This window comes from Harpia harpyja, chromosome 5 (genome assembly GCF_026419915.1).
Source record: "Harpia harpyja isolate bHarHar1 chromosome 5, bHarHar1 primary haplotype, whole genome shotgun sequence".
Classification (NCBI taxonomy): domain Eukaryota; kingdom Metazoa; phylum Chordata; class Aves; order Accipitriformes; family Accipitridae; genus Harpia; species Harpia harpyja.
In genome coordinates, this window is record NC_068944.1 from 57,483,148 (window position 1) to 57,509,945 (window position 26,798).

General features: G+C 34.3%; 1 protein-coding gene across 50 annotated transcripts in view; it reads left to right on the forward strand.

Moving 5' to 3' along the window:
- Positions 1-26,798, forward strand: part of RIMS2 (regulating synaptic membrane exocytosis 2) — a 493,527-nt gene that overhangs the window by 333,610 nt on the left and 133,119 nt on the right. For 33 of the 50 annotated variants that reach the window (XM_052787016.1, XM_052787021.1, XM_052787004.1 and 30 more), the window contains 10 exons: positions 1,719-1,784; positions 2,379-2,486; positions 6,183-6,248; positions 8,679-8,741; positions 13,346-13,420; positions 15,921-15,992; positions 17,489-17,668; positions 18,848-18,957; positions 19,788-19,820; positions 26,032-26,085. In XM_052787016.1, the coding sequence (XP_052642976.1) occupies positions 1,719-1,784; positions 2,379-2,486; positions 6,183-6,248; positions 8,679-8,741; positions 13,346-13,420; positions 15,921-15,992; positions 17,489-17,668; positions 18,848-18,957; positions 19,788-19,820; positions 26,032-26,085 (827 nt within the window). The remainder of the gene's footprint in view (positions 1-1,718; positions 1,785-2,378; positions 2,487-6,182; positions 6,249-8,678; positions 8,742-13,345; positions 13,421-15,920; positions 15,993-17,488; positions 17,669-18,847; positions 18,958-19,787; positions 19,821-26,031; positions 26,086-26,798) is intronic. The other 17 variants (XM_052787022.1, XM_052787023.1, XM_052787025.1 and 14 more) reach the window with 12 other exon arrangements.

Here is a 26,798-nt window from a genome sequence, read left to right on the forward strand (position 1 = left end):
GCTTATTAATACTAACATAATATTTGCAAGAGTTTTGTGGTGTTAATTCCAGGGTTGCATCTAAATCATTTAAGGGTGTATTCATGTGGATATAGCCTGGGAATGTCACCACATAGTGGTGAGAATAAGCTGGTATGCAGTTGTTTGCCATCATCACTGTGGGGTAGACTCCTACATTTTTATTTGATTGTTCTTCCTGTGGGTGTGCATATATTCTAAAGCCAATATTAAGAACATGATAGAATTATTTTTTAATGCTTCTTGGCAGCATGCTGACTGCCAGGCTGTGATGGTTAGAGTGCTTTTGGTACTCAGGTCTGTGCATTAGTTGAAGAACCCTAATACCTTTTGTAGCCTGCAGTGTAGCTCTATGATTATTTTCTTAATTGTCAGTCCTTCTTAGGATCTCATCTTCAAATTTTCAGCATACCATGTCAAATTGGGCCCTGCTGAGTTGTGTACGGCTCCTCATTCTTGTAACAAACTGCAAAGTTTAAATTGCATAATCAGGGACTTTGAGTTAGAAGCTTTTTAGTGATGACTATACTTTTGCATTTTTTTGGCAAAAAGTGAGCACAAAGATCTCTTGTACTATATATAATTAATATGCTTATAAAGAATATTTACATGTGGCTGATAATACATTTTATCCACATGCAAAAGAGGTAAAGATAATAAATGTAGGTAATATAGCTACCTGTAACAATGTGTTTGATTACTAGAAAATCATTAATTATAAGCAAATTAAGATATGAGAAATAAAAGTGGAGGATAAACATGAAGTTTTCCATGTTTCTTGTGAAGCCAGTTTACACTTCCAATGTGGACTTTTGTGATTAGACATTCCTTCAAGATGCCCCAACTTCAGAGGAGTTGTAAACCAGGGATTCCTTTGCATTCTAATAATACCTTGTAAATTGAAAGAGAAAAATTATTTTCAAAACCATTTTGCCTGTAGTGTGTGCATATATTTATACTAAAAGAGAAATAACATTCTTCTATTTTTGATAATTGGAAAATATCTAGTGCTGTAACAAATATATTTAAAATATATAAATTTTGACATTTTCAAAATACAAACAAAAAATAAATATCTTGGTTTTATTATTTTGAAATGCATGCACTTTTTTTGGCATATTCTGTTACAGATATTATATCTCTTCATTAATTATTTAAATAATAACAAGGCTTTCATCTAAATTCACCTTTTATCACAATAGGATAAATATTAGGAAAACTTACGCTCAGAAATGGGAAAGTTCTGGAGCTAGCTATGTGGGGACAGATTTCCCAATGGTGATAGCCTTTTGAACAGACTAGGTAAACCTCTGCCAAAGATATTATTTATACTGAACTTATCACTGCCTTCAAGCAAGGGAACAGGTAATCTGACTTCTTGAGATTGCTTTCAGACAGACGTTTATACATTTTTTTCCTCCTAACTGAAATAATGTAGAAAAGCCCAAATTTTAGCTATCCACTTGATCTGTAGACTCCCATTGGCTTGTCAGAATAAATGTGTGAATCATCTAGATAATTTTACCTTTAGAACTGTATATCAGATTTCTAATTCTGTTAATAATTTCAGTGCTCTGCACAATGCTTTTCTAGCTTCTATATTCTCAGATTTTTGTGTCTTCTGTTGTGTGATGTGTATCATTCCTTCTCCATCTTATTGTCTCATATTTGTATTTTTCTTTCTGCCATCTACTACTCAGTCATTATGTTACTTTACCTCGTTCCTGGTATACCCAGTCCACAGATCACCGTTACAGGGATGCCAGGTATATGTTTTCCTCTGTGTGACTCTGTGTGGATAATGCATGTACTGCTGTGTACCTACATGTCCACTTCTGTTTTTATTAGTCTGTGTATAGTGGTAGAAAACTCAGGAGTGTTGAGTTAATATCAGCATTAGTTTTCTTAATAGTGTGTAGATAAACACTGGGTAAGTCTTCAAGTGTTTCACTTTTTAAGCATTTTTTCAGTGCCAATAGTATATAATTGGTGGTCCATGAAGGTGATGCTATATTTACATCATTCTAATGTCTTTTAAAAAATCAGTAAAGAAAATTATTTAAATCAACAAACATAAATACTTGCTAATACTGTGATTTTCATATACAGAATGTCATACATATATGACAGTGTTAAAGGTTACGATAGATAAAACTGGAGTGATACCTTTCTCATAGACTCAGCTGCAGGCCAATATACCTCAATTTTTAAAAGTAGTTTTGCAAAATTCACCAAAGTTCCAGCTGAGTTTTGTTCCAGTGTTTTGTTCTGTTGCTGACATTGCTTGCTTTTCATGTTGTTTTCTCCTCATTTCATCTTTGTGTTGCTTTTCATTGTGTTCACCCTTTATGTTTTGGCAGCCAGGATCACACAATATATCCTCTATTTTGTGAAGATGCAATCAGATTACTTCGCTCCCGTAAGATGTGCCGTACCTATTCTGAGGGTGCTTACTATGATCTTGAGAGGTATAATTGATGTGGAGCATATCATTAGCTCTGCCACTTATACTTTGACTGTACTGTGTTTAGTTTCCGAAATGAGAATGTGATGTATGTTTTAAGTGATAAACACATACAATGAAGATGTTTTATAATACTCTGTGAGTATGTATGCATCCAAAACTGAATACTCAGGACTATGGGTAAATCCCAAGAGAAGATGAATAGCTTTATAGAAGTCAGTTTCATAAATTAGGTTACATGGATATTATATGTAAATGTCTTTGTATAACCCTTATTTTTGCTGGAATTTTCCAAAGTGCTTATAGCACTTATTATTCTCATTGAAATAATAAGGAAAAATCTATCTATCTACTTTAAAGTACATAGAAATCGAGTCTTCCTGAAATCTCATACTTTGCTTAACTGAAAAATAGAGTGAAAAGTAAAAGTATAAGCTTATGTTGTAGATATTTGTATAGTGCTTATTCTGTAATTTATGAGCACTTGTATACATTCACAATACCTGTGTGTGATTACAGAACATCAGAGTTCCTATTTATATATGAAATATATGGCAGAGAGAAGTTAAGCCCATAATAATGTCTATGAAATAATTATATTTGAAATACAGTGGCTTTTAAGAGATGTAATAAGACATGCTGGTGTAGTACTGTGATTAGGATGTTTTGAGAAATATTGCAAAACAGGAAAAAGCCTACATGGTTGTGTGTGAATAGAAATAAGGATATAAATCTGATAAACTGTGAGCCAATAAAAAGGAAGTGGTGGCTTCAGATCTCAAATAGCAGATATCATGGTTGATATGGGTATTGCTTTACAAGAGGGGCCATGTAAAATTTTCCACAGCAAGAACTAAAGAACTCTTGGTATATTAACTTCATGGCTGCCCTCTGGATATGAGTTCCTCTGAGAAGTTTATTAAGGTTTGCTCTGGACTCAGATCATATATAACCATATTTTTAGTAAGTGTAAAACTACTTTTGGATGCAGAAACAAAATAGAATCTGAAAATTTTATAGTATCATAGAAGTATTCCTTCCAAATAAATATTGCTTTTTAAAAATTCTCCAAAACTATAGTATAATGGACATTATAACCTTTAGAACTCAGTTAGACATTTGTTTTGAAATGATGCTGTTTTACATGAAACCTAATGTAAAGGAAGTTTGTAAATAGTTCAGTCTGCATGTAGAAACTTTAATAGGGAGAGGGATTTTTGGTTTGTTTTCTGAACGTATGTGATGAAATATGCTCATACATATGTTATTTCAATAGTTAGTTTTTATATACTGGTTTTTGCCTTAGTTATATACTCACATTTGCATTAGTATATCTGAACCTGTTTCAGATTGCTGGTTGTACCTGTGACTGTTAAGATATTGCTGAAAGTTGGAGCTATTATCAAATTGTCTTAGTTTGAGGATCTTGACTTGCAAATCTTAATCTTTCTACAGAAATTAATTTCCTAAAAAGAAAGTAAAATCAATGAAAATAAGGGGCAAAAGTGATAGTACTGCATAAAGATGAAAAGGCTGGGATTTAAGCAGTGAGATGGAGTAAATCTTCTCCAGAGCTTTACTGAAGAGAAGGCTATTAAAGTTAATTCCTCCTGGGGTCAGAAAGGAAAATCTGAAACTAAGTGGAATATCTCTAGCTCACTGTTAGAAGAGTATCTTGAGATTCCTTGTGCCTAGGAACTGATCCTGGATTCTCTGGTCCTCTTGAATCCAGGCTAGCTGTGGGTAATGTTAGTGTTCAAGTTACTTGAGCCATCTTACCAGACAGAAACTACTCTGAGTACCTCATAGCCACTATAATTTTTCCTAGTTTTTCATCCTTTTTGTCTTTCCATATTCTGACAGCAGTTCTTTAGGTATTTAAGGACCATTTAAAGCATAATCTTTATTCATTTCCTCATTATCCATTGAAAAACACTAAGTAACTTCCTCTTCCTTATTTTATTTATTGGAAATATATGAAAAATTACTTTTTAAACAGTATTTCCTCATTTATCTTTACATTTTTTCCCCATTTAATGCTTACTTTAAATTACATTATTTTTGTAGGTTAAGGTGTTAGTCCTGTCGTCTTAGTTCCACCTGCTTAATCAATGTCATGTTGATACCAAGCAACAACCTTTCTTCCTGTCTTATACTTTCACTTTATCAAGCATGTGAAATAACTTTCCACTTTCCACTATTCATCAAAATAGCAAACATTGTTCTGCACAGTCCAGCATTCAGGGAATAGTCTCTCATCTGGGACAGAGAGTTTTGTATCTTATGTCACTGTGAATCCACCAGTGTGGGTGTCCTGCAGGCAAATGTGTCATACAGATACACTAGTCAAAATTACTTGCTTGCTTTGTTATTCATGGTTCCTTTCATTGCTTATCTTGTCGTCATTCACAGCCAGCCCATTAAGTCTTGTGGTCTCTTCTAGTGGTTTTTTTTCCCCACAGAGTGACTACTTGGTTCTCTTTCATCTTTTCTCTGCTGAAGTTTGTTTCAGTTACTGTTTATCAGATTTGATAGTCTTTAGTTCATTAGTTCTAGGACACATTTACATTACCAAACCCCTTAATTTCTGAGTTTGTTCTTAGGCTACGGCACTCATCATTTTGTCTTCATGATAGTTCCCTCCTTTTGAAGTAGTCCAACTGTTTCCCTCCCAAAAGAAACAGAGGCAGCATTGACAAGATACTTACTCCAGCATATGCCTGAGAAAGTCAATAGGCACATGTGCAGCTTCAGTGACTTCAAGAACACCCTGCTGCTTAGTACCCCACTCCAATTTTCCTTGACTCTTTAATGTGATAGTCAGCATGGCAGCACTAGCTGGTATCAGTCAGTTCACACTGCTGCAGCTACTCAGATTGAACATATATAAGACAACATAGCTGGACATGTAGAGCTTTACTGATGCATCTATTTATATCCGCCAATTCACAATCCTATAGAGTTATACAGGCTAGTTCATAATTTGACAGTCACCCATTTTAAATTGGCTGTCATACACATGATCTCAATGACAGAGTAATGTTCTCAAGATTATTATCCCAATTGTTCTTAAAATTAAAATATTAGCAGTTCCTCCCAAATAAAAATCTGCTGAAAACCTCACTGTATGAAATTCTTTCTCAACTTACCTATCTCAGAGCTCAGCTTAGTCACTGAGAACACCACACAATGTGCTATTTTCATTTTTTTCACTTACCCTTTGAGGGTAGTGTTTGGAAGTCAATAAAAGCTGGTTCATGCACATTTTGCGCAGGATATGAGGTTTATTTCAGGCATAATTTCTGTTGCTTCACTTAAGGAAACAAAATTTGGCTTCCATTTTTTTTTCTGACTTTCGTTTTACCAGTCAGAAAATTTCTAACATCCATATCCTATTTTTGGTGAAATTTCTTAGCTGCTCCAATACTGTTTTTCTATTGATGTAACTTTTCACTCCTATGAAATATGTGTGCATTGATCAAGTGTTCTTAATATGTTGTTAATTATTTCTGAATATAATTTGAAAGTAGAAGTTTAAAATGACAGATATATGAAAAAGTAGATTCAGAATATACTACTGAACTGTAGATAAATGTGCTCTATGTTCATCACTATCTTAATAATACAGTGAGGGAAAACATCATGAAAGAAGCACCCTTTAAAATGTCTGAAATATCTGTGCTGTTTATTCCATATTCAGGAAGACTAGGCAGGAGAGAAGAGTGCCTAATTCATATTATGACGACACAACCTATAATCCTGAAAGGTACTTTAATCTATATAATAAAAATAGATAAAGTTAAGTAATACATTTTTCCTGAAGTGTAGTCTAAAATTTCTAATTGGCCTAGACTAATGAGATTTAAATTAACAGTGCACTTTATGCAGTATTTCTCTAAATACAGAACAACTAATCTCCATAGTTTTAAGTAAGTACTTCATTTTCCTTTAGCCCTCCATTAACTTGACTTTGGATTTTTTTAAAACATAATTCTTAACTTGAAAATTTTTTTATTCATTAGATGTGGGAGGAAAACTGAATAGTACAGAGGAGCTAGATACAACTGAAAGTTTTTTCCCCACTTAACTGCAGCATATTTCTAATGGCTAAGCTTTTCAGTCACTAGGAGTGATTACAGGACAATTTAGAATCCTCAATTTCATTCTTTTAATAACCTGAGTCACTTAAGAAGGTCCTCAGCTTTTGTCATGTTACTGCCCATATTGACTTAAAAAAGGACTAACTGAATGCCTTCAAATTGATTTTGGGTGCTTGCTGTGCTAGGACTGAAAGTACTATTCTTATTCCTAAATTTTGATATGCATATAGTATATCAGAGTGAACATAACTAAAATCTGACGTGTAATATGAAAACTTTTGCAGTCTGTCTGGAAATAATTATTCAATAACATCATTTCATGTTTAAAGAGCTAGGCAAAGTCTAAAAAGAAGAAATCTGAAGAGAGAAGCAAGTTGATCTTCCTCTTCCTTTGTACAATTAGATCTTTTATATTTCTCTGTCCATTTTTAAGTCAGTGTCTGATTTTTGTCTACAGTATGGGAGCAGGTAATGCAGGGATTATTTTCTAACTAAAAGCAAGAAATTTTGTTTTTGATTGCTATGAATAAATACAGTCATATTGAACAAAAAATAAAGTGCACTGCAATTTTAAAACATGCTTATGTATTTATGGTGTCTATAATAAAGTACTTTTACAGAAGAATCTTACTTAAAATACTGGCAAACTGGAGAGACTGGCTTCAGTTTTAAGGATATGGATGATCAGGGAGACTATAAAGATATACCTGTCATTCTCCAGCTGTGTTCTAATTTAGATTGATCTAAATCTAAATGTAATCTAAACCTAAATTAGATTAAAGTAAAGTAACTTTCATCCAGTCACTGATCTGGCTACAAACCATGCAAAAAAAATGCCATTCCCCATACCATCCAATTTGATATAGAAGAAACAAGAGCAGCTGAGTGACGTTCACATATACTGCACTGCATATTGTCTTGTCTCGACATAATGACCAGGAGGTGTGGGGTTATTTAGTTTGTAAACATATTGCAAAATTCTGATTCTGAAATCTGAGAAGTCTGGAAAAAAATGGAGTCATGCAAAAAACCCTGCTGTGATTCCCAGGAACAGATTCATGAAAACCCTTAGATAAGTGTATTCAAGCCATTAAAAAGTTCATCCTGCAGACTTTGGCTAGGATTTTCAGTACAGACAAAGGAAGATTTATATTCAAGTTGATAATATGGTCATCCCTTGATATTTTCTGAAAATCCCTGCCTTGCTTCTCACTGTCATGTGGAAATCATTGAATAGTGGGACTACTGCAGTTCCAAGGCTTTACCCAAGCAAGATCCTGAAAATATGGAACTCCAGAGGTCCAGCTGAAACTCCTTAACCAAATGTTGGATGGTTTGTATATACTCTTAATATACTGGAGTAATGGCACATAAACAGTTTATCCCCTGCTTTCTGAAATGAAAGCGGCTTTTTTGTCCCATTAGTTCTTTTCTCAATGGTTCTACTTAAGATAAAATCTTTCTACATGTGTTTTATGTTGTCTTCAACTGATTTGCTGAAATGATGTTCAGTACCTGGAAGAATAATACAGGTATAAAATTTAATTAGTTTTCATTGTTTGATCTGAGTGAAGTGAGTTTTCTTCTGCTTCTTAAATAACTGTAAAAACCAACCACTCTATCAAATAGAAGAAATAATAAACTTGAAAAAGTTAGATATTTGAAGTTAAAAGCAGTATTTTAAACTATCGCTTAGAATGTTATTTTTGTTAATGTTATATCTCCACGATTACTTTTTAATTATTCCACAAACTCAATAGCCATGAAAAACATGAAGACTTTTGTGTAAGAAAAGATAAGGCATCAGTTAGTCTTTATGGAACTGAAATTAATGGCTAAACTGCTGAAAAGAATAAAAGTGAAATATACTAAGAATTATATCAGGAAAAATTAAATGTAATTTGCTTGGGTTTTAATTAAAAAAGATATGGTTTTCTTCATACCTGAGAGAAAATAGGAAATGTACAAATTGATTTGGAAACATTTTGGAAAGCTTCCCATTTTATTGAGAAGTGGTCATGTCATATGAATTAGAGTGTTAGTAATAATACTTATGTTTCTTTATAACATTTCTTTATTTTAACTGCATTGTGAAGGTGGTACAATGGTGCAAGTTCATGGGCAGATCATGTAGTCAATGGTTCAGCTGAAAATTATGGGTAAGTAAAGAGTGTAGTGTTACAGATATAGCTAAAATGTATTTCTAATCTTTGTAATAAGAGTTAATTGATAATTGTACCAAAATTATTCCTAATAAGTATATTTTTCTTGATGTCTTTCCCTCTTGACTCAGGACTAAGTCATATTTATGTGCTAGTCTTTTTCCAAGATTAAGCTGTTTTATTCAGTTACAAATAGAAAAAGAACATTAATTATGTTTGAACTATTTTTAAAACATGTTCTCACTGTTCAGGGCTGCTTTAATGAGAAAGGGCTTTTTGACTGATAATACCTGCCTACACTCACAGTGTTGGGGAATGTGTCTTCGAGACCTAGTACTTTTTACTTTTAGAAATACTCCCAGTTCCAACTGTCTAACCTATCTTCCTGTGTGATTGATGCATAACCCATGCAAAGTGCTGTGTACCTTACAATCTTCTGTTCCTCCCAGCTGCAGTTGGCTCCTGATCAAGGGAGCGGACAGTTTTTCCTTGCAATTAGTTCTTTGACTTTACTGCTTCTCCCTCATTTTCTTCTTGCTCTTGCAACATTTTTCTTCTTTATTTTTACTTACTTCCTTTGTGAATGTGCACAGAGCTTGCTTCTTTCTGCCCTTCCATACCTTGTAAGTAGGAGCTGGATTATGCCAGTGGCATATTTTGGCTGACTAAACCAAACAAACATATGGTGTGGGTCCAAAATGCTGGTAAATCCTGAACTTCTTAAATGAAACCCCCACAGAGTTACTGGGAACTTTTCCTTGATGAAGACTAACAGTTACAAAATGTATCTCAAAAATATTTGTTGTGAAATTATACAGAACAACGCTAGACATTGGTGTCTCAAATGCTGTAACTTTGTGCATACAAATACTTAATAACATGTAAATGGTGCATGAATATTGAATTAATTACTTATTAGCAAATTAATTATTAACCATACTTTGAATTTTGTGTTTCTATTTATTCTTTTGTGGTGATACAAGTCAATATATCTCCCTGGAGAAATAGTTATGTACCTAAAGCAGATCACTGGAAAGCTATTAGATTATACTCAGTTGAATATAACAAACCATATAAAATGATAATATATATTAAAAACAGAAGAGAGAGATATATATAAAAGGAATTAGTCACAGTTCACCTGCAGCCCTAAGGCTGTTTAAATAAAATTGTGATTCATATTTGTGCTGTATATGTTGACTAAAACAGGAATTCTGTTTAAGGAATTCAGAGACTGAAGGAGAACATAAGTGACTTTGTTGACTTGAAACTAAAAAAATCTTGTAAAAAACAGAATTAATCCTTCAATATTTTAATGCAAGTTTCTCTATTCTCTAGAGAGAAGTTTGTAAGGGTCTTTTGGCTCAACATTAGTGCAGCCACAGAGACTTCCTTGAGACCATATTTCTTCCATAGCTTTTTGAACCAGAGTGCCACTCTTTGCTGGCTCTTCAATTTTAAGTGTTTGAAGTATACGCTTAATTTGTGCTTACGGCAAGGGCCATGCTTATTAGTTCTTCTTGGGAAAGTGCACAAGCATACTGAAAATGGACAGCATTTGAAAAAGGCTGGAAAGTGCTTAGTGTAAACAAAGTTTTTGTATTTGCTTTTGATAGTCACATTAAATAGGTCTGGTTTACTTCACTTGTCTTAGATTTAGTACTGTATAGATGCTAATGTAGGTAAATATCAGGGGAAAAAACCAGATCTGTAACTTGAAAAAGAAACTTATTTGTTAGTACTCTCTGACTCCATTTAAGTTTCGTTCCAAAAAGCTGTGGAAAAAGAAATAAAAGATAAGAACATTTGTTGTGAACCAATATGACTTTTAGGTAGACTGTAAAGCATAGAACATACTTTAATAGAATGAAGACTAGTGAAATGGATCAGATTCTGTTAAGATCAATGGATTTACAGAATGCCTTTAACAGAAACAGTATGCTATTTCGCTCATTCATAATTTAAGAGCTTAAATAATAATAAAGTCTTACATAACTGCTTATCTTGCAATGATCTGATTGAAATCCTGGCCTCATCAAGTGACAGAACTCCTGTTGACTTCAGTGAGGTCAGAGTTACAGGCCTGGTGCCAAAAGTTAAGAAGACAGATAAACACGCATTTGCAGTATTAAGCCCTGTTTGTGATAATTTACTAATTAAATGTCTGCCATATTATTGGTCTTTTAAAATGCTACTGGAAAATAGAGGCCAACTAAATACAGTGTGCCATGTAGAACTAAAGTTATATTTAAGATCTGAGGAAAAAAAATCCCACAAAACCCACTAAGAACCAAGTACTTTTCAAACTTTGCATTTAGTACTGCACTGTACAAAGGCATATTTAAGTATGTGCTTAATTTTAAGCCTACAGCTGATTCACTTGATTAGTCTATAGTCTAAGTGCTCTGCTGAACTGCATTTGAACATTCAAGCCCTATTAGGAAATGATTCTCTCTCATGGCTTCTCTCTCAAGCTTCTCTATGCATTGTCTTATATACCACTTACTTACTCTTCAGTCGTGAAGTACATGTTCATTAAAACCCTTGAGTGTTCCTGTCATTGCTCATACATTATGATACAACATTCAAGTTGAGTGGGTGAAATACTGTGTGATGAAATGGGAAAAAATGAGTAATAAAGTTATAATGTAAAGCTGAAACACATATTTTGGAATATTTCTAATATTTTTATTAAAATTTAGATTATTATCTTGGAGACAATTGCAGTCGTATATTCAGTTATAAAATTGAGCTGGGGAGTGGCGAGGAGAGGATTTCAGCTCTCTTTGAGAATTTTGTGTTCCCAGCTTTTGAATGCTGATCAGTTTTATCATGATCTTCAGTGAGTCATCTCATGAAGACAGAGATATGTGTTCCTGCAGTGCAATTCTTTCATATGTGTCAATTGATGGTCTTTGTTAAAGATGCTGAAAGTTGGAAGTAGTTGGCAAAATACAAGGTACTATAAAAGGCAACTGGCTATATAAATGAAAATGTATGTTAGAAGTACCAGAAACAATAATGTAAAAAAACCCACTTAACATATTACATTATAGCAAAAATTTGCCTAAGTCTCTCAGACTTTTAAATTAGTAGTGAAGGAATACGTCCAAACATTTCCTATTGTAGGCACAGAATAAAAATATGAATAAATGTAATATGATAAAGTTAGTGCAAGCTAAATAAATTGGTAAGACATAAGGCAACATATATGTTGCTTGCATTCTGGTTCACCTCTGTGTAAGGAAATGGTAGCCTGCAAGGTTCATTTTTTGAGAAATTATGTTTCAGTAAAATACTGGAAAATGATTCTTAAACTAGTTAAAGTTAACCAGTTAAGTGAAATTAGTATTATTACTAGCTCATTTGCTGTGTTTGCTTTCATTTTAATGCAGTTACAAATAGTGTGAACTGGAAGTTAAGAAGCCTCTTTCTCAAAAGCATTCACCAATTCTTTTTGTTTAATGTTGAGATTTTCTACGAAGAAGAAATTGCTTACATATTTTTACTATTTTCCCTTCATATGTACAAGTTGCTTTTCTATTCCTCTAAAATACACAAAATTAATTGGGTCTGATTTTACAGATGAAGGGGATATGAAGTATTTCAGCTTATCATTTCAGTCTTAATTGTTCCAGGATTGACACTACTTACTGGTTTTATTGATACTTGAGTGCAATAACTAGCATAAACCTCTGACTGCATCCATAGAACCATAAATTAATTTGGCCTGGAAAGAACCTTGAAAAACTATCTGGTCTAACTCCCTACTTAAAGCAGGGCTTTGCTATTCCTCAGTAAATCTATCGATGACAAAACATATTTCAAAGAGTAAATCCCTATAGATATAGCTATATGTGCTTTCTTTAAGCATTTTTATAGTTGTACCGTGCCATCACGTGTTAGCATGATTAGATAGGTCTACAGCAGAATCTCCAAAGTGACTGCGATGACATGCACAGATACCTAAGCAAGCTGTAAGCAACTGAGTTTCTGTAGCTGTAGCAGTCTGCGCATAGCAGTGTGGAGCACAATATGCCTGGGATCGCAGCTGAGTTCTCTGCTTTGTCTGCTTAGCTGACTTAGCTAGTAGAAGAGTAGTTCAGATAATGGCATGTAACAGTTTAGTTGTGCCTGTGACTGTCATGTAGATATACCTGTAGTTACCACATACGCCACAGTGTAATGTGCACGTGAATACATCATATGAGTGTGTGCATGTATGTGTATAGATATATATACTACATATGTATAAAGCATGATAAAATATTACTGCAGCAAAAATATCTTGCTTTGCTTCATATTTTTGTTTATTTTGCAAGAGTACCTAAAAGCATTACGTTCCTGGCTTTTAAAAACTATAGCAGCACATAATTTTGTATTAAGTTTCTTTATAGGTATAGATGAGTGATTTGGTGAGATATCCAGTCACCAGTTTATTTAGATATTTGGCAGTATACTGCTCCTTCCCATTTTCCCATTTTCCATTACAATACTTATGACTCAAATTTAGGTCTGCTTGGTATTAGAAATCTCAGTTGTTTGTAGACATGCTTATCTATGTTATGCTAACAGAGGATCTTGTGTCTGTGACTAAACAGCAAAGTTCCTATAGCTAGTAGAAGAATAACATGTCCAAGGATTGAAATCCAGCAGCCATCCACAGACACTGACAGGTATTACCATTGTATATTAGCTGGAGTTTGAAATTACGATAATTAGAAAATGTATCGCTGTATTTTTCTTGTTCTGTGCTCAGTGTTTCTAGATGAAAAAAGATGCATTAGGAGCTGAATTGTAGTGTACTGTAATCCTACAGCAATTCTATTTTTATTTCTTCAGTTTTTTGTTACAAGAACAACCTAGTACTAAAATCGTGATTGGCATGATGTCATAGCTTGCTTTTTTAGTCTTGCACACAGTAAAAGAATTTAACATGGGCTTTCAAATGAACTGCTTTCAGTTATTTTTGGGAAAAAATAACTTTTATTTGTGTTGTAAGCTGTTATGATTGCTTACTGTTGAAAAATGTTCATCTCTTATAAAGCTTTCTCTATACATAAGCTTAGATCAATGAATATATTCATTTGTTGAAAATTCTCCTTATTTGTTAAGAAAAGTAACAAATCTGAAAAATTAAAAATTAGAAATGGTTATTTTCTGCATTGGGAAAAGAGGTAGCTTTTGAAATTTCCAGAATATGAATACAGAACAATGCAGATAAATCAGTAGTTAAAACAAAATGTTGTAGCACCTTTGGTTAGATACTGTAGTTACTAGAGTTTACAGTGGTACCTAAATAGTATGGGATTCTAATTCTAATTTTTGATCGGTTTGGAATATAAAATTAGATTGTGAATACTCAAAGAGCTTTTTGCATGGTGCCTTACAGAGAGCTCAAACAGTTTCAGAGTGATAGGTGCGCTTGATTAAGAAGCAAAAGCTTACTGCTGTACTCTGTCCTCCATGTAGGGGAGAGTTATGCTGACAAGTCTTGTAGACTTTGACAGGGGAACAGGCCACCTACCATGCATGTTTTCCTTCACAAAGGTAGAAGGATGCTACAAGAGGCAATACTAAGTGGAGGAGGTCACTATTTGACATTTCACTAACTGTATTTTTTGTAATGAAAAGTCTGTTAGCAAAGACAAACAGCTCTAGCATACATTAAAATATTATATGTGTTGAATACTTTGACTTAGACTATTATATTTCCCTCTTTAAATATAAGTAATTCATGTGATATAAATTATAATGAGAAGAGAGGAAACTTTCATCTAGGCAACTTGGGAGCATAAGCCCTCAAGAATGTTACATGAAAAGTTACGAACTTCTGTATTTAATTCACTGAGGTGTTTTAAAAACAACCCCTCCACACTTATGGCTGGATTGTGATATTAATGCATAGTTGTATACTGTGGTAGGTGAGGAGCTTCACTGCCCAAGCAGGTTATTGGAGTGATATATTTTCTATAAAAGGGACGGTTCATTTCTGAAGACCTGGATCATACAGCACATGTCTTTACTGTTAAAAGGACAAAAAAATATGTGAGGACAAAGAACAGACAGTAAAACCATCTGTTGAATTGTTCTTTATATGTGTACGATCTAAAACCACACAGTGAAGCTTCCAAGTGGAAGACTGTCAGTAAGCCTATATAGCTCTCCATTTGCTTCTGCGGGTACCGAGAGGTTTGCAGCATGTAGGCTGTAGCTTGAGGGCAACAACTCAGTTTCACCTCGGGGTTCAACTTAGTCTCAAATCCTTCAGTCTACGAAATGACAGTGGTGCCAACGCTTCATATAAAAGCAAAAGGTTCACTGCCAAAATCGATGTTCTCCTTCACTTCTGGGAACTCCTGGTTGTTTTTCCACTTGAAGTAAATGCCAGCTGCAGATTGTGGCAAACAATATTTATTTTAACTGCTGAATATGAAATTTCTGAGGCCTTTATCTGTTAGCATAGTGGTTAGCTATGGTGGCTCCATGATGATCCACAGAATACAAAACCTGCCCACTAAGCCATCAATATTGATCCTAATGGTAAAAATGCCTCTCTGCCTTCTAATACAGGCAATGGGTCAGATCCCTAACATCCTAAAAAATACTTTTTATACTACAGCTAAAGAGAATGAAGCCTTAGGAGTAACAAGTGAAAGAGGCTTAACTTCTCATCAAGTGTTTATGAGAATCATGTGGTTGCTACTCACCTGTCCTGTATGTCCTGCTGGCTGTTGGAAGGAGAAAGAAGTAGAAAACAGAATGATACCTCTCACCATATTGCTCAGTCCCTGCTGCTGGGTGCCTCAGCAGCCTCCCACTCACTAGCAGGAGAAGGGTTGTTCTAACTCTCTCTCTGTGACAGACCCAAAGAAGAAAGTCTCTGTGGGCTCACTAATTTTCTAAATATGTGGGTAAACAAGGTAGGGGTGGGTTGTCTGTACCTTGGTCATATTCTCTTTTGTAATTTTGTTGAATTTAGGAATATTTTTTCTTGGATTTTATTCCCATTGTCTAAGAATTTATTCCCATGGTCATTTTTTTAACCACCATGCAGATGGCTGACACCTTCTCACCTTCCATAGCACTGAAACCTCTCTTAAACAGTTACCTAAAATAAGCAACATTCATATCAAAGCTAAGGTTGTGTTTCTTTGTCTATCCACAATGTAAAAGAAGCGAGACAGTGGATGTTTTTGCTGATGAAGCTTCCCATTCAGAAACAGAACTGATAGAAGAAGAAGTGAGGTAATTTTGTTGTGGTTTTGTACCAGGCTCATTGTACTTTTCCTCCAATCTTTAGTGCCTCAGCTTATAATTACCATTATGTGTCTCACTGTGGTGTGTTTGCTTGTTAGGAGCTTATAGATGTAGGTTCATGGTGAATGGTATTATTCTGAACCTGTCTGTGGCAATTCCTTCGTATGCTCCAGGAGACCAGTTATTACCTCATGCAAGGCCTGAAGAGACATCTATTTTAATGAATCTTTTATCAACCCATTCAGCAAAGTTAGCCACCCTAGAGACAACTATACTCTGTCTCAATATGGTTTTTAGAAATAAAATGCTGTTAATAACATAAGACTCTTCATAATGAGGCTGTGGTATGTCTCTCTCTTTTTTGATACTAACTAAAATTCGGCTTCTTGTTACACTTAATCATCATCCAGTCACTCTTTGTATTAACTGACTTCATTGTAAAATGCATGACTTCGCTCAAGGAAAAGTCCTGAAGGATACATGTTCCCCATTTGTATTCTATAGCTGTTCAGTTACTCAAGGAGAGCTGGGAGGAGTGTGAATTTAATAAGTAGCTCCATCAGGGTATGGATTTTACTTTTAAAATTACCTTGATTTTATGTATTTTAGGATATAGCTAGCAAATATTACTCCTTGCAAACAGACCAATTACATTGTGAAAAAAGGTGGGGCTTGATTAATTTCTGAAAGTAATGGCATGATTAGTTGCCTAAGATAGTAGAAGACCAGACTGCTTAATCAAGAAATTCTGTTTTACTCAGTCTAATTTCTCCCCATGGCATCTCTAACGCTAACTTTTTCCATTGCTGTTTTGGCACAGTTCTTTAGGCTGTAAGTTAGATTTTTCTTCTTACAAACCAAACTTTGTCTAGTTTGTGGAACCTCTGCAAGTACTTGTGGTGGTGTAGATTTTCATCCGACTACAGTCCAAGCACCGCATATGAATCCATCACTGTAGCCTAGCCTGTATTTTGACAGACATCCTGAGTCTAATAATACTTAACAGTGCTACATGGTAATTATAACATCTGGAATAAGAGTACTACCTCTAAAGATAATGCAGTCTGTAAAAATCTAGTCATGTGAGTGAAAATGCTCAATTAAACTGCACAACTAAATGAGTCCTTAGCTTTAGTGAGACTTAATATTATGTCAGCTGTTCTTTTCGTCCAAGGTTGATGTATTAATTAACAAAATAACAATTTTTTAACCCAGAAATTGTCAGGAAACAGACTATTGCATGGATAGTCATTACTGAGACATTGGAAACATTTCAGCCCATTTACCAAGAGTATGGAGCAAGCCAAATCATATGTGTATAAAAAACCTCTATGTTATAAAGAAGCGAACTCAGATTTATCCTCCCCCCCCCCAAAAAATGTACATAACAAAATGGTTTGCTCCAAACCAGTATCATGCAGCATATTTTATAATTAATAGAAAAGTCAAAGGTCAACTGAGCTGCTTTTTGACTAACATTACAGGAATTGTGAAGCAGCAGATAGACAGCCATATCAAAGATCCAGATCAACAGAGCAACGTCCTATGCTAGAGCGGACCAACTCCCGCTCCCGATCCACAGAGCGTCCTGACTCAAACCTCATCAGGTCGATGCCTTCATTAATGACTGGAAGATCTGCCCCTCCTTCACCTGCCTTACCGAGGTGAAACAGACAAATCAATCAGACTAATCCCCTTCTGCCCTACCAGCTCACCATTTTATTTTCCCAGTAGCTAATTGGTATCGCCTCATCCTTAGCTGATCACTAGTAGCAATAGATACTAACCCTTTCAGTGCCAACACACTATTTATATTCTACTCTGGATATAATGGTGTGGCTGCCATTGCAAATTGTTCGCTAACAGTATTTAACTACATTTGTTTGTGATTTCTCATTTATCAGGAATCCTGGATGGTTTCTCACATAAAGCACCTCATATCTATCATATTCTTCTCTTACAGTATGAGAAATTCTTTGTGTTCATCAGACATCGCTTATGGAACAACCATCATAACAACATCAAATGAAACTATTTTTTAAAAAAAAAAAAGTTTCTTTAAATGGACTGTACTAACTTTGTCTATTAATTACCATTTTAACCACCATTTTCTCTGACTACATTTTACTGTGCCATAGTCTGTATTGTTCCTGTTTGAGTGCTATACTTTACTGATTGACATTTTGAAGATTTCTATACATTACTCTTAACTTAAATAAACATAATGCAATAAAAAGATGAGTACCTTTTGGTCTAGTTGATGTTCAGTAAAGCCTCTCCTTATTTTAGTACCTTTTGGTCTAGTTGATGTTCAGTAAAGCCTCTCCTTATTTTAGAACTGCAGAATACATTCTTTTGTTTTCTGAAAGTTAGAGTTAATAACATCAAATCCCCAGTGAGAGTTAGAGTCAAATAACAGTGTCTTTTCTCAGTTTATTACTTTGTTTAGACAAATCCCTGTAATCTCATTGCCACTTAATGGTAATTTAACCAAATACAAGCTTAGTAAAGATCATTGAATTTGACTTGTGGATAATTCTATGTGTATGTGGGTATTATATCCACATGCACATGAATATACACACAGTACATTTTCTGGCTTGACTGTGCAAAGAAGCATCTTATGGATGTTCAGCCTTAGTTTGGCTTTCTTTTATTCTTTTTCACAGAGAGATTTCTCTTTTTAATTAGGTCTTTTTCTGAAGAGATAATAGTTTCACTATGGGACTGCAAGGGTCCCCAGTGATCTAAAGCCTACTTAGTCATGTTATCAGTTCTTGATGGTATTTAAGGATGAATTTGTCATTTAATGGCTATGGTTTTTTTTGATATGTGTCTCATAGGTCACATCCTCGAACTGGGTCTGTTCAGACAAGTCCATCAAGTACTCCAATAGTAGGGCGAAGGGGCAGGCAGTTACCGCAGCTCCCACCAAAGGGGACGTTGGAGAGAAGTAAGTGTATGGTTTTCTCCTTAATCATGTTGCAAAGTTGCTTGTGAAGGTTGATTATTATTTTTCTTTTGGCATTATAGTTGAAATCTCTTGAGTTTTTGTGTGTACAGAATTAGGATCCAGTAGTAGTATTGTATTTTGTACTGTATTTTCTTCTATTATGTTTTAATATCTACAGTACTCTTGACTGAAATGACTCAGCAGCAGTACAATAATCATCAACAGTGCAATACACACGAAAACAAGATGGACTAACTATTAGCATAATCCTGTTCCTTTTGAACTCAATAGGTGTTTTGTCATTGACTTTGACAGGCACAGGAAGTGATCTTTTGTATGCTGTTTAGTGATAAAACCCTGGCTCTTTTGGGAGTTAGAAGCATAGCTGATCACTTGTGGGTTCAGATGGAATGTGTTATAGATTGCTAATATAAAAGCTCTGCAGCTTGAAACAGAAAGAGCAAGAAGAGAGGTAATAATCTTTAAAATAGGAAAGGTCAGCGAGATATTTCATGATTCATGTTTTGCTGGTAATGTAATTGTGCTTACCTTTAATGTCTTATAAAAGCACTGGTCAATGGAGACATTTTCCAAAATGCTTAGAAACACAGGTATATAAACACATTTTTGATAGCAAATATATTTTCACCCTTCCACTTCTGCTAGCTAAATGTGCTGTGCAAATTCAGTCTAAATGGCCATATACACTCCTTTTTTTAATCCTTCTTAACACGTATATTGTATCTTTTATAAAACTTCTGTTGTTTTTAACCCCTGTGCTTTGGTTCCCTTTTTTTGTTTGTTTGTTTTGTTTTTGTTACTTTCCCTAGACAATGGAGACAAGGAGATAGAATCTTATGAAGGTCTGTACATAAAGGAGGGTTTGTTTTTCACCTGAAAGCCTTTTTGAGAGGCTATATAGGGAAAAATAAACCCAACTGCAATTGATGTTACTTGATTGCACAGACACAGTCAGAATTATTGTCATAATTATTTAGTCTTTTTTATATTCAGGCCTGTGGCTCATAAATTGTACAGGGTTCTACATGAAAAAAAGACAGTATAAATAATACTATCTAAATACAATCATCATTAGAAAAGCACCTAGACATGTACCCATTTTTAAATACCAAGGATTTATAGTGCAGCAAGTAAGAGTATTTCAGTTAACATACATATGTATGTACATTTTCAGGATTAGCACTTCAGTCTTATATTTAAATTTAAGCATTTGAGGCTATTTGACATGTTTAATGTTAGCCATGCATTTTATCAGACCAATGTTTTTATTGCAAATATGTTATAATGTTATACAGTTCCTGAATTAGTAGGTAATTTTCAAATAATATAGGAGCAAAAATTAATTGGATCAAGATAGTCTTTCAAAAAGTTATAATACTTTCACTTAAAATTAAATCCCCTTATATTTTATACCATTAAAACAATTTAATTTGCTTAATAGCAAGCCACAAGATATCAATTGCAGTCCTTGGTTATACCACTGAGGGTCTATATGTAGTATTACTGTGTCATCAGACTTTTTTAATTTAGTATTTACAATGTTTACAGTGTTTATTTCCATTTTGGAAGCAAAACTTCATGAAAAGAAAACTCTGTTTTCTCAGATCATCACCCTAATATATTCATTTCTTTGTTGTCTTACGTGTTGTGAAATGCTTATATGAAGTACAGTCTAGATATGCCAGGAAATAATCACATCTAATCACATGACGTTTGCTGTCATTGCTGTACGTGCTTTCATGTTTTACCAGTCTACCCTGCTCTTTGCTTAGTATATCTATTTAGACTGTGAGCTCTTTAGGGCAGCAGTTGTGAAGTACTGCATATTTTTACTGTGTTTGATTAGAGAGGGTAGCAGTCTTATTTAGATCCTAGGTTCTATAGAGAGAAATATAATAAACACAATAAAATAATTACTTTTTATAGGAGTGCTAGAATTGTTTGCTCTGGTAAGTACTGCTGGGACTTGAGGAACTCTGTTTTTACTTGAAGACTGAGTAATATTTTCCTGTACCTCTGTCTAAAGTAGTCTTTTGGAAAATCTGGGTTATGGAAAATTGCCAAATCCACAGATATTGGAGTTTTAATATACAATCAAAGCATCATCAGTGACTCAAGATACAGTAACTAGATACATTTCATGTTGAATTTTACACATATAAATGTGGTAAACATTGTAGTTAAAAACATAAACCATAGATACAGCTTTCACACAGTATTCTATAGAATTTTCTGTCATGAATTAAGAGCTCATATTCTAATAACAATATAGTTCTACTTTGAGGCTTTTTCTATCCTTCTTTAGCATTTTCTAATCCTTTTCTTTAAGGGGAATAATAATTTTCTTTAAAAGGAATAACGCTCTACAAGAACAGCAGATTACCTAACTTCTGTCAGTAACAGAACGTAATTATGATTAATAGCAGGTTTTTTACTGTGGAGAATTGAATTTTACAAAAAGTTATTTTAACCAAATGAAGTACCAGTCTTAAAAACTGAAATTCAGTAGAATCAAAAATGCTGACTATAGTAGAAGGGGTTTATGTTATTATTTAACAAATAAAGCAGCAAGTAAACCTGAAAACTTGACAGACATTTGAGTAGATTTTGATATGTTGTTATATGCCCTGGTGATAATCGAAACAGTTTTCTGTTGTTGGGAAGGCTATATGACTGTACCGGAAGATGTCATTGTCACAGAGTAGTCCTTTCTGTAATTATAGAAGCATATACTTGACTTAAATGAGAGAGGGAATTTTATATTGTGTGGAAACATGCTGTGAAGGTTAACCTTTCTGTATTTTGAAATCAAGGATTTTATTGTTGACCAGATTAAGTTAAAATCATACTGGAGAAAAGAGTTAATAAAAGATGCATTACAGACAAAAAGGAACTGGAAGTCATCTCAGTTTTGTAAAAGACAAAAGAAAAACTTCTACGTTTCTAACTCCTACAGTAGTCTCATTTAGTCTGTATACATTTGAATAATCTGTATTTGTTACAAGGTTGAAACTGCATACCATTTCTTAAAATGTACTAGAAATGCAGGGACTCAAGTAGAAATAAGGGAGTAATTTGCAGTTGGGGAGATTTTTTGTCACAGTACAGCGCTCAGTATAATGTGGAATATTGTGTGTTTATGGCTATGTGACTAGAACTGGAAGGGAGGGAATCTACAGGAAAAAAACCTCCAGGTAACTGCTTTCCAGATTAGGATCAGAATTAAAAGACATTGATTTGGGGTGATTTAGTTCAGTGAACTGTGTTATGTGGTTGCAGGTTTTTGCTCCAGGGCAACTAGGTTTCCCCAGAATAATTTATTTCAGAATTCTTCAATAGCCAGAGAAGTTGGGGGTTTTTTTGAGAAATCTAGCTGTGACTAGCTATGAAGGACCATTTCTAGGAGTAGTGTATTGACCTATATATCTTTTTCTCAGTGTCCCACATGCTTAGTAGGAGAATATACATATACCATTAGCTACATTGCATTTACAATCTCTTATGGTCATGACATTTTGGCTAATTTCTTAGCTTCCCACAGCTGTGTTGCTGCCAGTATCAGATTTACCCATTCAGAAGACAGACGGGGTATCTCTGAAGTGCATGTCATTATCTTATCTAACCAGAATATAGCATAAGCGCCTAAGCAGTTTGGGTTTTGCTTTAGACTTTGTTAGTTTAGTATATTTTCATGTTAGATGGCTGGAAAATAGTTCTGAAAAGAAGTCTGGGACCACTTAAGGTTTTCCTGGATTTTCACTACTGAAATGCCAGAAGACATTTTTTTAGCTGAACTTTTCCTTGTATATTTTTAAATTATGCTAGAGATAGAGATTTCTTGTTTCTAATGAACATTTGTAGAAAAACAATAGTATTAAATTAAACTTCTTTTTAGCAGGGAAATGGTTATGTACTCTTAAATGTTCTGTATTATTAGCACTATAGACAATAAGTGAATACTGGAATATTTATAGTTCTTAAGGGTTAACAAGATTTTTTTTATTTGTATGTGGATATAATATATTTCTTTGTTCTTACTTGCCTTGCTAGAAGGAGGAACTCAATGACTGCTTGCTGCTGATTAAAATGGAACACCATAAAGTGCTCTCGAAAGCATTCAGTATTAGCCCTTTCAGTTGTTAATTACTAATCAGAGAGAATTTTTTCCTAATATAGATTTTTCCTTTTCTTCTTAAAAATCAACATAGCCTTTTCTTTCTTCATCCCTACGAAAAAACCCCAACCATCCACCCAACCATAAAAATGAGAAAATTATGTCAAGCCAAACAAATGTAATAAAACCTTCAAGTATAAAAATGAAGTGCTCAGAAATTTAGCAAATAGTAGAGCTCAGTGAGGATTTGCCCTTCTATTTATGCTCTATGGTACAGACTTTAAATACGTGACCTCATAATAATCTTGTGTCTTGGGAAAGTTATTTCAGAAGCTGTTAAAGCTGACATTAAAGCTGATTAACTGTCCCCTCTTAACTTCAGGTATGGGTGATCTTATTCCAGAATAAAATTGTCTACAAATGGAATTAACAGGGGTAGTTGATTAGGTTTAATCAGGGATAGCTATCATCAGCCATGACTCCAGTTTTTATATCTCTCAGATACAATTACAAATCTTTAAAAAGAAAATATATATACTGTCAATTGTATTGTTGCTGCAACTCATGCAGTATGGAGTGCAAATTTCTGAGACACTCTGATGGTTGTGAAATCACAGATAATATTGACAGAAAGACATACTGCTTATTTTGAGGGGTTTTGTCTCATTCAGAATACAATTTCTCTGTTCAATGAGACATAATTTTGCAAAATTAGAAGGAATTTTATTGTCTGTTTTCCAGTGCTCTATCATAGTTTGATGGGAGACAGAGGAAGACTTATAATGCAATTGCAGAGAACATGTATTCACATTGGTTGTAATTCTATCATACTCTATCAGCTGTGATCTCACAGGTTTTTAAAAATATATGGCATACAGGTAGTTTGTTTTGTAAAAGGTGATTGATCACATGTATATAATATAGGGTAGGAACTTGGACTACCTTCAACTTGGCCTTGACTTGATGACTTAGTCAAACACAACAGTCTAAAAATTGAAGGTACATATCTTTGCACCCACCCACTTTTTGTGTGGATGTTTCTGTGGTACTGACTGTATGATGTTAGACACCTTCATGCTTGCACAGGGTAGCTCGCATTATGTGCACTTGATGGGAAAGTAAGGAGAATAGCTTCGTTAACATCAGTAACAAGGCTGCCTTAGGATAATGCATGAATCTACCTTGGGGTTTTGATTTCAGCTAGGAATTTGAAAAAATATACCTTTGGGTTTTACTTGTGGATGCTTAGTTCACTCTCCTGAGAGGAGGCAGAGTCCTCAGCCCCTGAAGAATATTAAAATATTTTATTTGCATTAGTACAATTTCCATAGAAAAACTTGAACAAACATTACCTATAACACAGGGCTTAGGGTGCTTACTTGAAAGGTTCTGACCTTTCAAGGGAGGTAATGGTTCATAATTTTCTCTTGGATTGGCAAAAGGAAGAATTACACACCTCCTTCTTTATGCCAGTTGCAGGTCTTATGTCTAGGTCTGAGACTACAAAGGGCATAAAGAAAAATGAGTAAGGAGTCATACAGCTGTGCTCATAATAGCTGATGTTTATTTATGTTTCAGGGTACCAACGTGCCAAGAACATTTTAGTTCAATTCTACTGGAATAGATTTTTTAAAGTCTTTGGCACACCTTCTATACATTCTTTTCTATGAGAGAAGGTTGACTGTATAGGTGGTGTCTGTGATGAATATTTTAATTGGAATTTTCAATGTCATGATTTCAACTGGAATTTAAATGACATGATTTTATCACACAGAATTATAGAGCAGAAATCTATGTAGAGATTAGTTTCCATTGCATTGGCTTTGATTATAGCCTAAATCACTCCCCCTAACAACAATAACCTGTTAGAACAAGTAGTTTTAAAATTATTATTACATGCTAGCTAAACCTGAAGTCAAATAATTCAATGAGCTATTTAGTTGCACATAAACCTATACAAGTAATGACAGAACTAGAAAAAAAACTGGGGACAGAGAATACAAAAAATCAGTAAGTAATCAGAACCTGAACCTTGAAAAACTACAGGGTATTGCATCACATCAAAACAGTGTTTAATGAATAACAGACATTTAAATTAAAGCAGGCATATGGTAGACCAGTTATTCAGCTCAACACTGTACTATATCATTACTGTTGTTACCCTGGTATTAGATGAGCTTTGTCACAAGGGAAAGTTGTGGTACTTTATTAATAACATAAAAGAAATATATTTATGTTGCTTATCATTAACCGTATTGTCACCATTGTTTCCAACTATTTCAGTGTTCTCTAATATTTAGATATGCTCTAGGCGACTGTAGTTACTGATGGAAAAGTGTCTTTCTTTCTGAATTCTAACTACTCTGAAATCCAGGTAAAAAGCATATTGTCTGGCAAATTGAGGATTTTTTTCCAAGCTGGAAAAACATTTGCATTGTTTCTTCCACACTTATTAAGGTACTGAGTATGCCCACTTGCTTACGATTTATACACAATTTTAAATATGCTCTTCAAGAATAGAGGCTTGGACTTTTATTTCTAGAAAAACTAAAGTAAATCCAAGCAGAAGATGCCTTTAAACCAATCGTCTACCAATACATGTCTGCTTTCTCTGCTTTGGCACTTATTGTCTGCTTCCCAGTGCTTCAATAATTTAATAAGAAATTGGCAACAAGGGATATTAAGGGCTGCATATGACCATCATTACTTGCAGACGGATCTCATTGGAGTAAACCAGAGATATTAATGAAAATAACACAAGGATTTATTTAATCTCTGATTCACTCAAAAAATAATTTATGCCACAGACTGAGGGTTTGTATGTTATTGTGAATGTCTTTTGTTTGATGTTTATCTTTTATTTGAACAGCGTGTAACAAAGCATGCATGTTTTTGTCTTGCTTTTTTTCCCCTGTCATACCTTGCTTATACAAATGCAGCAGGAGATGAAGAAAACAAGCATACTGGAGTTCAGGAATCAGAGGTCAAGGCAGGTCTGTCTGACCACAAGTGCCTATGTCCTTTAGAAACATTTTCCCCTGAGCATGTAGGGAAGCTTTACCAGCCAGCTTGTAAAGATATTAAAAGTCAAAATCCAGATAATAATTATATAATTTTATGTAAGAACAAGACAAAGAAATTCAATATAGCATAGTTTATTTATCAGTTTGTGAATGCTTAAAATAGTTCAACCTGCAAAAAATCACTTAACTTTTTCACTTTTTTTTATCCCTCTTTATGAAAGTACTCTGTCACTATGATCAAGTTATAGCCTTAGCAGATCTGGGAGGACACCCCTTAGATGTGGTACCCTCTACTTTGCATTGATACTTTTTACAAGCAGGGAAAGTAAACATTATTGTATCATGACACTTTTTTTTCCCCAGTTTGTGTAGGAGGACTGATGATGCTGAACAAAAATAGTAGGAAACTGCATTACATGGCAATACTTTTAATATTATGTATAATGTCCCTCATCCTGCTTGGAAGACAGTTCAGTTGGTAGAAAAAGGAAGTTATTGTGATGAGAACTGATAGATGATGATCAAATCAATCAGATGCAAATATTTTTTCAACTCAAATGCCATGTGATTAAAATAAACAACTTTACCTTCTAATTTCAGAAAACACAGACTGTACAAGTTCAAAGACATGCAGAGATCTATAGACCTTTTCAACCACCATTTTTCTGCTCTTAAGATTCTTT